General features: G+C 36.8%; 1 protein-coding gene across 1 annotated transcript; it reads left to right on the top strand.

The window, feature by feature from the left end:
• Window positions 1-6,545: 6,545 nt before the first annotated feature.
• LOC110553500 (keratin-associated protein 20-2-like) lies at window positions 6,546-6,728 on the top strand. The gene has a single exon (XM_021645445.2). It carries the CDS (start codon window positions 6,546-6,548, stop codon window positions 6,726-6,728), a length of 183 nt encoding a protein of 60 aa, XP_021501120.2.
• The last annotated feature ends 6,194 nt before the right edge of the window (window positions 6,729-12,922 follow it).

Raw genomic sequence — 12,922 nt, 5'->3', positions numbered from 1 at the left:
GTGTGTGTGTGCGCCTCTGCAAATGTTTCTCAGAAACCAGATGGACTCCATTTTAAGATCAGGAGCCATTATGAGACTCTAAGTAAATTGCTGTTTCTCAGAACTCAGCTGTGCCCCATCCTCTAATTCCACTCTGCTCTGTCCCAAGTACTCCAGGCAAATTTCCTTAAAGGCTTTCTAACTAATTAGAAATTTTTAATTTTTAAATTAAAAATTAATTTTAAATTAATTTTTAAAGAAGTTAATTTTTAAATTAATTCTTTAGAATTAATTTAAAAATAAATAAAATATAAGATAAAAAAGCAAAACAAATAGGCCCAGACACAGGCAAAGCATTATGAGACCCAACACCCCCATCCTAAGAACCCCACTGATTTTGTTTTGTATTATTTTTCTCTGACAGTCTCACTATATAATGAGCCAAATAATAATAATAATAATAATCCTCTTCCTTTAAGCACCTAGAAAAGCTCCTAAAAAAAAGCTCCTAAAGCTGGGATGTCAAAACTAAACTTTCCTTATTGATGGCCTAAAACAGGAGAGAAGTAATGACAGCTCCTTCTTGAATTTGAAGATATTGTTAGATTCTAAATTAACAAAGCAACAAGTTTATTTAATATGGGTTCTACTATAAATAGAATTATTTGTTTCCTTTTATGAGATGTCTATATGGGCATATTGGTCAATTACTATTATTTATTATATTCTTTACTTTTTGAGATTATAATACAGTCATATCAATCCCCTTTCCAAACACTTCCATTTACTCATCCTTGTTCTCTTTCAAATTCATGGCATCTTTCTCTTCAATTGTTACGTACACACACACACACACACACACACACACACATATATATATATTATATATATATATATATATATATATATATATATACACATATGTGAGAATATGCACATATTTTCCAGAGGGGTGAAACTACTTTTTCAACTTTTACCATTCTTTAGTTAACTGTAGTTCTTGTTTAGGGTTGAGGCCTCATGAGCTTTCCCAATACACATTACCATGTCTACTGGTTTTGTCCTTGCTTGGGTCATTTTCAGGCAATCATGCTGGTGAGACTTTATGAGTATGGCTTCTGACATTTCAGAAGACACGGTCTCATAGCAAACTACCTGTTACTCTGCTTATTTTTATCTTAATTCTAAGTATATGTACATATCTATTTCTCCATGAGAGCGAAGTATATGCAGAATGCAGAAGAAAGCTAGATACCAGACAGTTGTGAGCTGCCTAATGTGGGTGTCAGGAGCTGATCTCAGGTTGCCTGCTAGGACAGTTTACACTCCTGACCACTGAGACAGATGTATCAATTTGTTGAGGCTCAGCATGTTTCCCAAACTGCTACCCAATAAATGTTGTCAGATAGAGCTGTAGGGGATACTGTGTTATTACAGTTTAGGAAAGAGGAGAGACAGTTGCCCTTTTATAGTGCAATCAGACAGTCTCCGCACTGGTCATTCTGAAGCTACACAAGTGCTGCTCTGAGGGTGCTTCTCAGATTCATTAAACTTCCGAATGGCTCGTTTCAAGTTCATCAAATGAGAGATCATCCTGCAGAGGCAAAGCTTGAACTGTTGAGAGGCCGTTTAAAAGAATGTTTGCTTTCCTAGCAACTGAGGGACTCAAATAGAGCAGAGTGTGATTGTTCTTCTGGTCTTCCTGAAGCACTTGTACTTGGCCTGTGTTTTGTTCATGGTCTTTCTTCCCACCTTCCCTGCAGACTTCAAACTTGCTTAACTCACCCCCACAATGTCTAACCCTAACTCTGACCCTTTGAAAAAAAATCAGTACAAATATAAACATGAAAATTCCATTTTTTAAAATTAAATGCCAGTAACTGCCTTCTTTACTTACTGTGTTATATGTATTAAGAGTCTAGCATTAAACTAATGAAATGAGTATAGAAGCTGAATTATATTCATTTATTTTCATTAAATCTTACTTATTAGATGGTAAGTGGCTACAGGACTCCATAGTCACAACCTTGCCTCTGTCTGAGATGAAAGGTAGACCATAAGATAGATGGTAGACACTCAGGTAACTTTTAATATAGAGCAAAGAATCAAATAACATTGCTACATTAAAGTAATGCTCATTATTAATATTTATTAAAATGAGAGCCTTTTCTCAGTTTCCTGTCATGTTGAAAAGACCTGATAGCCATGTTATTAAAATAGGTTTTTATAATGAAATTCGTTCACCAATATATAAAAATGTGTTTATTTTCTTGACCAGCTTTGTAGGAATAAGCATTACAATGTCTTAATTTTGAAAAATAATGTATGCTTAGTTCAGGAAATAGTTTGTAAATTTAAAATAACCAGAATACACTTTTAATAACAATGCGTGGCAGAGTTTTCTACAAGATCTATCAAGCAAGTCTTAGTACTGTGAATGAAAGTCCTTTGTTTACTGGATGGGGCCATCTTGTACCTAAATAGTTTATCAGTTTCTTTAGGAAGTGTTTTCTGAGGATGTTTTTGGATGAAATTAATATTTGAGAAGACGTCTTCCAAATTGTGTATGGATTCAACCAATCAGTTGAAGGCCTGAATGACAAAAGCCTGACACCCTCAAGTAAAGGGCAATCTACCCGGTAGGCTCCAGCTTAAGATGTCACTCTTTTCTCTGTAGCAGCACCTTGGTCTTTGAACTCAGACTGGCATAATAATATATTATAATAACATAATAATAAATCAGCTCAAACGAGCTCACATTTAGCGTCCTCCAAAATCACATGAGACGAGTTTTTATAAGTCTTTGTACATATAAATTTCTTCCATTGTTCACATAATAAAAGTGATAAAATTAAATGGAAACATCAGTTCAAAGAGAAAACTACATAAATATTCTTTCAATGAAAGACCTTGTTTATAATTTTAAAAACAAGGAATATATAAATATATGTACATTTATATATGAACAATTTTTTTAAAGGCCATGAATATGAAAGGTAGCAAGGAGGGGACTACATGTGAGGGTTTGAACATGGAAAAGGGAAGGGAGAATGTTGTAATTACATAATAATCCTGAAAAAAAAATAAAACATTTCTGTTTTTGAGCCACATGGTATGGAGATTATATCAGATGGACTTTAAAAGCTGATTTATTATTTACTTTAAGTTATTTGGTATTGTGCGCATTTTTCTCCTTGCTATTTATTTGTTTATTTATGTGTCTGTGTGCGATTTCTGAATGTGTTGGAGGATAAATGACAACTGGTGGGATATAAGGACCAAACTCAGGTTCTTAGGCCTGAGTGCAAGCAAACCTACCTGCTGAGCCATCTACATAGCCCAAGAATTTTAGTTTAGAAACAATTTCATAACTGTTTTCTATACAACTTGGGAAATATTTAAACTGTATGATAAACATGGATGGTCATCATAGTAACTACCAAAACAGGCTCATCTAGAACAGCCTAGAATAACATCCAATAGTTTGTCTTCAAGCAACAGTTAACATGCAAAAAGAATAACAGGTAGAGATCTATTTTGATCTGTGCTAGGTGTGGGAGGTGGCCCGTTGACTGCTGTTCTTCATGGTTAAGATTTGTGTTTTACCGGAAATTATGTTTTTCTAACCCAATGTGTGAAGAAAAATTTTAAGATGCCAACTTGCATACATGAAGAACTACATAGTTCTATAATCTTTTTAGGAGGTACATGTGCAAAGACCTTACACACCTTCAGCTTGCTGAGAGGGATGGAGCAGAGGACAGGAAGGCAAGCCAGGAGCGGGCAACCAGAGAAGGAGGCAGCATGAGCAAAAGCACAAATAAGCAATGTGGTACATACTTGTTCCTCTGACAGCTCAGTTAGAACCCAAGACACAGTAAGGCAAAGAGTGAATTTGAGTTGGAATCAGGACTAATAGAGATGCTGTTCATGTGCCTTAGGGATTTGGAATTTATTATGGAAACAGTAAGATGTCATTGAAGCATTTTGAGCAGTAAAGCGACATTACTTTGGGTTATAAGTGTATAAGAATGGCTTGGGAAGGTGGGGCTGCAAGGAGGAAAGTCACTAGGAGACATTGAACTGAACTGCAAACTAAGATGCATCTGAATAATGAAAGTGGAGTAGGAATGGATAGACAAATTCTAAAAATACCCTGAGTTGGTGATGATATTTCATCACTGGTTGCTTATTGAGATGAGAAAGTGGGTCAAGGCTACTATTGGTGCCACAGATGGAGGTGCTTTGGTGTCAGAGTAGAATATAGCATCATCAACTGAAAAGAAGCCTTCATGAAAAAGCATCCGTGTGTAAGTTGAGAAGGTGATCTTCAAGGACAAGTTTGTTTTTGAAGGTTTTGATTTGCAGTACCTATAGGAGCTTTCGAGTGGAGTGACTGTAGCTCTTAGAATCAATTAAATCACCTTGCATAGATACACTCTTGAGGACCATTTTCAAATAAGTGGTATTAAAAGTCATGAGATTGGGTTAATTTCATCCAAAGATATTCTAAAGTGAAAAGATGAGAAGCTGGGCTTGAAGCATCCACAAATATTACCTATTAGAATGTGAAGAAAACTCTATTAAGAATAAAGGCTGCTAGAAGAGGAAAGCAATACATAGTCCTAGCTACCTGTTAAGCCTATAAAACACAAAAGTTACCACTCTAGCATAACATCCCTAATGTTTCAATAGTGTACTCTTTTCTTGAGGTAACCAACATCTTTCTAATTGACTTGAAGCCCACTGGATAGAAGGGAACTCATGCCTGGTACTATAAATCTAGCCAATTACACATGATCACAGACCACAGGGGAAAAATAAACACTGCTAACATTTTCCTAAATCAATATAGCTTCTAATTGCTTTCTACATACTTTTCCTTATCCCCACTCAGAGATCTCAACCCTCATCAAAGATACTTCTGTTTGTAGCAGATGAAAAATATTACAGAGATCTACAACTGGCCAAAAAGTAAACCATGAAATGTCCAACTCCAAATGGTATGTTTACAGCAAACACCTATACCTAGGGTTTAGGGACTATCGTAGAAGAGGGAAAGAAATATTGTCAGATTCAGAGGGTTAAGATGCCTTCTACAAGATAATACCTTCTAGAAATCACAGGGAAGCTGAATGAATGGCATATCAACAACATGGCAATAATAATAGTCATAATTGATCATAATGCATAATGATCAATTTCTAATGGGGTATGATGAAATTTTAAGGGGGTTAGGGTAAAATCCAAACAGTCTCACCACTGGAGGAAGAACTACCATAGCCACTGGTTACTAAGTAAAGGAGAATCAGTTTTCTTTTTCAGGAACAAGACCACTGATAAGTTATCCAAGCCCAAGTAGTTATCCCCAAATACATGTAAATATAAGAAACACTAAATGAACTCAAATATATACATATGTAATTAGTTGCATATATATATATAATATACAATATATTATCTATCATATCATCTTATATAATATAGTAATAAGAATATATAATATGTGCTTGATTATATAATATTATAGATGGTATTACATATTGTATATTACATGATATATTACATAATATATAAAATATATATGCGATGATAATAATTCAATATAATACAGAATATACATATAATATATACTAATATGCTACACATATCATGTACTATAGGATATATAATATATTAATATATATGCAATGATGCTAATTCTAAAACAATAGGTTTTGAATTAAAGAAGAAATAATGGGAGAAGACAAGAGCTGAAGAGGAAGCAGGGAGGTGTGGAATGATGTAAACGCAATGTACTTATCTAGAAACTTCTTTAAAATATATAATAGTGTTGTGAATTACTGGACACACAAGGCTGCATAGCTGAGATACTTGTGTTCTTACCTCAGGAGCCCATAGTAGAATGACCAATCTGTTATAATTTAGGTCTCTAGATCATTCTTCGTGTAGTTCACTGAATATAGCACAGTATGACATGATTCTGTCATATGATATAAATCTTTTTTTTAATTTTTATATTAATCACAGGTTATTTACTTTGTATCCCAGCCATAGCTCCCTATCTCATTCCCTCCCAATCCCACCCTCCCTCCCTCATCTCCTCCCTGCCCCTTTCCAAGTCCACTGATAGGGGAAGTCTTCCTCCCCTTCCATCTGACCCTAGCTTATCAGGTCTCTTCAGGACTGGCTGCAATGTCCTCTTCTGTGACCTAGCAAGGCTGCTCCTCTCTTGAGGGCGGGGGGGTCAAAGAGCTAGCCATTGAGTTCATGTCAGAAATAGTCCCTGTTCCCCTTAGTAGAGAACCCACTTGGATACTGAGCTACCATGGGCTATATCCTCGCCGAGGCTCTAGGTTATATCCATACATGGTCCTTGGTTGGAGAAACAGTCTCATGAAAGACCCCTGGTGTTTTCTGAAGCACATTGCAGAGATGGGTGACACTACAATGGCTGTGGTTTGCCAGCAACAACCCAGGTGTATAAAAGGCCCTTGGCAGATGGTAACACCCAGACTCCAGGAACCTACTGCTTGTCTTCCTCTGAACAGTCCACTACCAACACCATGTGTTACTATGGCAGATACTATGGAGGCCTGGGTTATGGCTATGGTGGCCTAATCTATGGCTATGGCTGTGGCTGTAGCTATGGCTGTGGCTATGGTGGCTATGGTGGCTATGGTGGCTATGGTTATGGCTGTTGCTGCCCACTGTGCTGTAGAAGGTACTGGTCATATGGCTTTTACTGAGAAAATTTTGAAGCTGTTCCTTCTTACTGTCTTCACTTCAGAATTTTTTAAATACATTTATAAATTGCAATCTTATACTATACACTTTGGGAAAAAAATGAATAAAACACATGATAGCTGATTCTTCTTCAATTTTACTGCATAAACATTTACAGGTATTTACTGTCATTATAATACCTTGAAAATGTGCTACATTTGCAGTTTTACCCTTTTATGAACATATGTTCTTTTAAATAAATTATTTACTATATATATATATATATATATATAATAGTACCTTTTATTTAAAAAGAAGATGGGGTGCAAGAAGAGACAATAGAAAAAAGTTGCATACCCTAGCTTGCTTTCTGTTGTTGTGGTAAGTATTAAAAAAGCAACTTGGGGAGAAAAGTTTTTATTTCATCCTACATCGTGAAAGTCAGGGCAGAAACCCCATATGAACCTAGAAGCAGGAACTCCAGTAGAGACCTTACAGGAGTTTTGCCTACTGGCACCCTTTCCACAGCTTGCTTAGTTTGTTTTCTTAAACCATGCAAGATAACTTTTTTAGTGATGACACCACCTCAGTGAAAGCCCTCCCATATCAATAGTAAATTAGAAAAAAAAATCTTCCACCAATTGGGCTACATGCAATCTGATGGAGGCAATTCCCCAATTATGTATACCTCCTTTCACATAATTCTAGCTTTTGTCAAAATGAAAAAAAAATTAACTTAACCTTGGCACCTCAAAATATACTAGACACTGATAGTAGGTTAGTGCCAAAACACAATGCTGTAACTAATGGAATTTCTAAAACCTTATGAGAACAAGTTAGCATACAGTGACACTACAGTTATGTGAAAATCCTGAACCTTAAGTGAAGATAAGAAAAGGAAAATTTAGAATCTTCACTGGTTTAGGATAACATTCTAGGGAATAAAAGGTCATAGGGATGTTCAAACTTTGTGAGCTGCTGTGTGTGTATGTATAGGTGGAGATCAGAGCAATACTGACATTCAATGTCTTTCTCAATCTCTCTCCCCCCCCCCCCTTTTTTAAGGCGATGTCTCTCCTTGAACCTGGAGCTCATGAATTTGGCTAGACTGGCTGACTAGTGAGCTCTATATATCAGTCCTTGTCTAGCTTTCCAGCACTGGGATTATAAACATACATGGCTACACGCAGCTTTTTACATGGATGCTAGGGAACCACACTCAAGTCCTCATTGTTGTGTGGCAATCATTTTCCTAACAGTTCCTTTCTGTTAGCACAATGTCCAACCTTTCTACATTCAGAAATGATGTCATCTACAAATGTTTTGGACCATATTCATGGCCACTGAGGGTAGCATGTTGCGTTCTTTGCACACTTGGACAATTTAGGAAGCAATTGCAGAGTATGATCTTAGTAAGAAAAGATTGGTTGACATGAATATACAAAAAAAAATACTCAGGAATAAATGGATGTAAAATGCAGAAGAAAAGCAACAAGTTCTCACGGAAGAAGGAATGAAGAATCTATAGAAAAGGAAAAGAGTGGAAATTTATTTAAGGCCTGAAGGTTAAAAAACAAAACTGAAGTAGACAGTGCTTGGCAAACATCTTTCTTGCCCTCTACATTTCCTGAGCATTGCTGCATCTATCAGGGTACATCCGAGCCAAAGAAATGTGCCATAGCAAGTAGAAAGAAGTTCTCAGTAATATTCTCTGGGTGCTCTCCTTCCTAAGCGAAAATGTGAAGACCATATGTTTCCATGGCACAGTGACACCCAGCAGAACTGTCCTATGTTACTAGAATACATGAGAAGGAGGAAGTAAGCTTTATTTCATTACATGGCTGAGATTTGGAAAGTGTGTGTTGCAAGGGCACAGAAGAGCTATTAGCGTTAATGTACCATCGGTAATTGAAGGTTGCTTTCAGGATTATAGGTCAGGGCATGCAGGATTAATATGTGTGACTGAATAGCTTTCAGCTGACTATCCACAGAAGCTTTAAAAAAAAAGTAGACCTGGATTGTATTACTGGAAGGGAACATGTAGAAAAGTAACACGAGGAGTTGCTTTCAATGTGAAAGGCAGGTGTTTGTGGGGATATAGAGTAAGTCTAAAGATTGGAGTCTGCTGCAAGGCAGGTAGAAGGGACCAGTGTCTGTGAAACCGCGGTTTTGACATGATGGGTTAAATAAAAATAATGTAGAGAGCTGCGTAATGCCGCGCCTTAAAGATGGAGCTGGTTTCCGCCTTCCACCTACCCGATGGTGAGTGCTCTCTGTCACAAACAACTCCACATTTGGCTAAGGCCGAGGATCTGGCTTGCTTCCATGTATGTGGACCTATCTGCATTGCCCACGTGGCACGCTGGGGTTGGCTACCCAGAGGCTATTTAAGCTGTGGGCTGGATTTCCCCAGGGTCAGATGATTGTTCAAGGTTCCTGAATAAACTGCATTGAAAAAAAAATAATATATACTTAAGTGCACAAATCACTTCTTTATAAGTCTACTAAATCTAATAATAAGGAAAAATTCTAATATTAAAGGAAAGTATGGTATATTTAAAATGTACTTTAGATTACTTTCAAGAAAGATGAGATTCAGATAACTGAGTTAGATTTTGTTGAAAGAATTGAGTTAAACAAGGAGTACCACTACACCACTACCAAAGAAATGGAGCATCCTGAGCTACAATTGGCACTTCATAACTCTGCCGGTCACTGCAACCAAATATCTTTGCCAGTGTTCTTACATAAATAACCCATTATGGAATACCTTGCATCTATCCTGACTTCCTGTAGTAATTCTCAACAAGGAGTCTGAGCCGTAGCTTCTGCGGTTTTCCCTTCACCCTTCTCCGTGCATCAAGAGTGGGAAGAATATACTGAAAATTAGATGCTTCCACTTTTACTTCATTAGCTGCAAAGAAGCCTATCCCAAGATAGGGAAACCCAAGATGGGAAACCCATTCTTAGGATCCTTATCATTGATTTATTGCCAAAAAGTGTTCATAAATTGCAGCCTCCTTGTGTTGGTGCTCTATAATGACTGTGGCATTCCCTGTTTCATCTCTGAGGGCAACATCTGGAATGACAAAGACTCAGAAAGCCTTGGTCAGGGTCAGATCTCTTCACTCACTACCCCAGACTATCAGCCCTATTTATGAATGGCATGTTGTTCCAGATCACTAAGATAAAAACATTACTTTTAACAAAAAACAAACAAACAAACAAATAAATGAATCTGGGGACAAGAGTCTTATATGAGACTGTTTGTCTAACCAAGGACCATGTATGGATATAACCTAGAACCTCTGCTCGGATGTAGCCCGAGGTAGCTCAGTAACCAAGCGGGTGTCCCTAGTAAGGGGAACAGGGACTATTTCTGACATGAACTCAATGGCTGGCTCTTTGACCTCCCTGCCCCCCAAGGGAGGAGCAGCCCTGCTAGGCCACACAGGAGAACTTTGCAGCCAGTCCTGAAGATACATGATAAACCAGGGTCAGATGAAACGGGAGGAGGTCCTCCCTTATCAGTGGACTTGGAAAGGGGTAGGGAGATGAGTAAGGGAGAGTGGGATTGGGAGGGAATGAGGGAGCAGGATACAGCTGGGACACAGAGTTAATAAATTGTAACTAAAAATAAAAATTTTTTAGAAAGTATACATATTAAGGATTCAATGTAAAAAGAAAGAAAGAAAGAAAGAAAGAAAGAAAGAAAGAAAGAAAGAAGGGAGTAGGCAATAAGATTAAATCTTTTTTTACTATTTTTCTGAATCCTTAATTAGGTTTGACCCAATATCCATTTGTGTAGCTAAAATTTTATCTTCCTATATTTATTTTTCATTTATTTCCAAACATAGAACTTGATATTATTTAACCTCTTTGAGACCCAATGATGTGAAATTCAAAGAGAAAAAATGAAAAACATATTAGAAATAAACAAAAAGAAATTGTACCTTTCTACATGCAGAATAAAAAGGACTCTAACTGTAATTTACTTCATCACTTCCATATTTTTGAGCTTAATCAGGGGTGGAAGAAGGCAAATGTGTTTGGTTTTCAAAGCTTGTAGGGTCTGAACTCCTTCTATAACTGCCAGGATTAAGAGACGTTGGTCTTCCTGGACCTGGTTAGAGGTATTTCCCTTCCTTTATAGTTGTACCCAACCTTTTGACATTGCAATATGATTTCCTGCCACAACATTTACACTAGATAGACACACAATGCATTAACAAAAAAGATCAGAAAAACCCTCTCATATTTTATATGTATATTTTTGTTTATAATTTTCTCTTGTGTCACATTCATAAGGATTCTCCACTCCAAGTGGGTGTTCAGCCACGGCTAGACATGACTGAGGGAAATAAAACCTTTCTGTGGTGGAAACAGCCATGTTCTAACACTAGAATAAAGCAGCATGAGAATTCATTAACATGAAAATAATGAAGTTCTTTTCCTTTTACACTTACACTTACAAATGCGCTGTTTGTTTTAAATTTTGGTATTTTTTTTTTTAACTTATGAGCACAGACGTTGAATTTAATGATGACTTTATATTTCTTGTGTCCAACAGGACACTGGTGGGTAGTGAACAGCCCACCAAAGCTGAAGAATAAAGAAAAAAAAAGATTTCTTATCTAAACAACAGAGAAAAAGAGGAGCGCACATGGATAAGGCTACTCAGGCAGAGGACTCAGGTTCAGTTCCCCAGCACCCCATGGCAGCTCAAAACTGTCTTTCACTTCTGTTCCGGAAGATCTGATACCCTCCTTCTGGCCTTCTCAGGCACCAGGCACACATGTGGCCTGGTCATTACTACACACAGGCAAGACACCACACTCATAAAGTAAAAACAGATAAAAGTCTACAAAGAAAGAAAAAAGAGATCCAGTGATTCTTTGTAAAAAAAAAATAAATAAATAAAATAAATAAAAAAAATCTGATTCTGACATTTGGCTAAATTCATAAGTTAGAGTGAAAAGAACAGAAAGAAACAAAGTTGGGTGAGAGAAAACAATGCTAAGAATTATGCATGAGCCCCCAATATTTGATGGAATGTTAACTGTGTTTAAAACAGGTGTGTTTGCTCTGTTTCCCCAGTGCTGTGAAGCCTTGTGGTTTCCCAGGGGAAGAAGGCAAACCTATCACAGTACCACATATACCTATGTCACCATGGATGCGTGCCTCTTCTACCTTTGTTTTAAAGTTGCATTAACTATATATGTGATGAATTTAAGCTAAATTTGTTCCCAAGTTGTTGTTTTTAAATATATCTCTGAACCCCAGAATATGTTTTATTATTATAGCTCACATATGCTCAATGGATTTTTCAATATTTTATCAGTTATAGAATGGTAATTATTTACTAGAGAAATTAAATATGTGTTATAGTTTTAGGTTTTAATATGATATGTAAAGAACAGGAAAGGCCTTAAAGAAAGTATCTACAATTCTTCGGGTTAGTTGAGATCTTAAAGATTATGAGCTTATTAAAGATTAAGAGGCACTGTCATGGAGAAACTGAAGGCCAGAGGGTCTGTGCTTTTGTAGGTATGAAAAATTGGAAACAGTTGTTTTGTTTAATGTTGCAAACAAATTAACATCCATTTAAAAAATAATAGAGCTTTTTAAATGGTAGCAAAATTATGAACATAAATTCTCTAAACTTGACTTTTTTATTATTGATTTAAGGGAAGGAAAATGGCAATTGATTTTTACAAGTCTAGAGTATGACATCCCCAAATGTTTTGTAATTATCTGTTTGTCTATATGACTGTCACCTAAACACCTTGTTATCTGAAGTGACAGTGTGTATTTTATTCTGCCTCATCCCTCGTGACAATTTAATTCATATTTTACAGCTTTCTATGATAGAGATTCTGGTTTCCCTTCTGAACTCATCATCAAAAAGAAAACCTGGATCTTTTTTTATCATAACATTCAGCCCTATCATCTGAAAACTGACTAAGACTCAAAACCTAATTATGCAGGTCCCCTGTGGCCAGAGTCCCTGTCAGCCCTGGAGCCTCTTTCTGGTGAGGTGCTACATGAAAGGGGTCAGAGATCCCGTCACAGCTGGGATTTCTAGCATGCCCAGACCCCCAACCAAGACAGAGCTGATGGAAGCATGGCATGGAGATTTTCTAGGATGCAGGGTCCTGTGAGTGAGACTCATCACATAGCACCAGGGATTGACAATATTGATTCTGCACATTAAAAT

The sequence above is a fragment of the Meriones unguiculatus genome, chromosome 20, assembly GCF_030254825.1.
Source record: "Meriones unguiculatus strain TT.TT164.6M chromosome 20, Bangor_MerUng_6.1, whole genome shotgun sequence".
NCBI classification, from domain to species: Eukaryota; Metazoa; Chordata; class Mammalia; order Rodentia; family Muridae; genus Meriones; species Meriones unguiculatus.
Note: the sequence above shows the minus strand (reverse complement) of the source record. Positions and strands in the feature narration are given on the sequence as shown.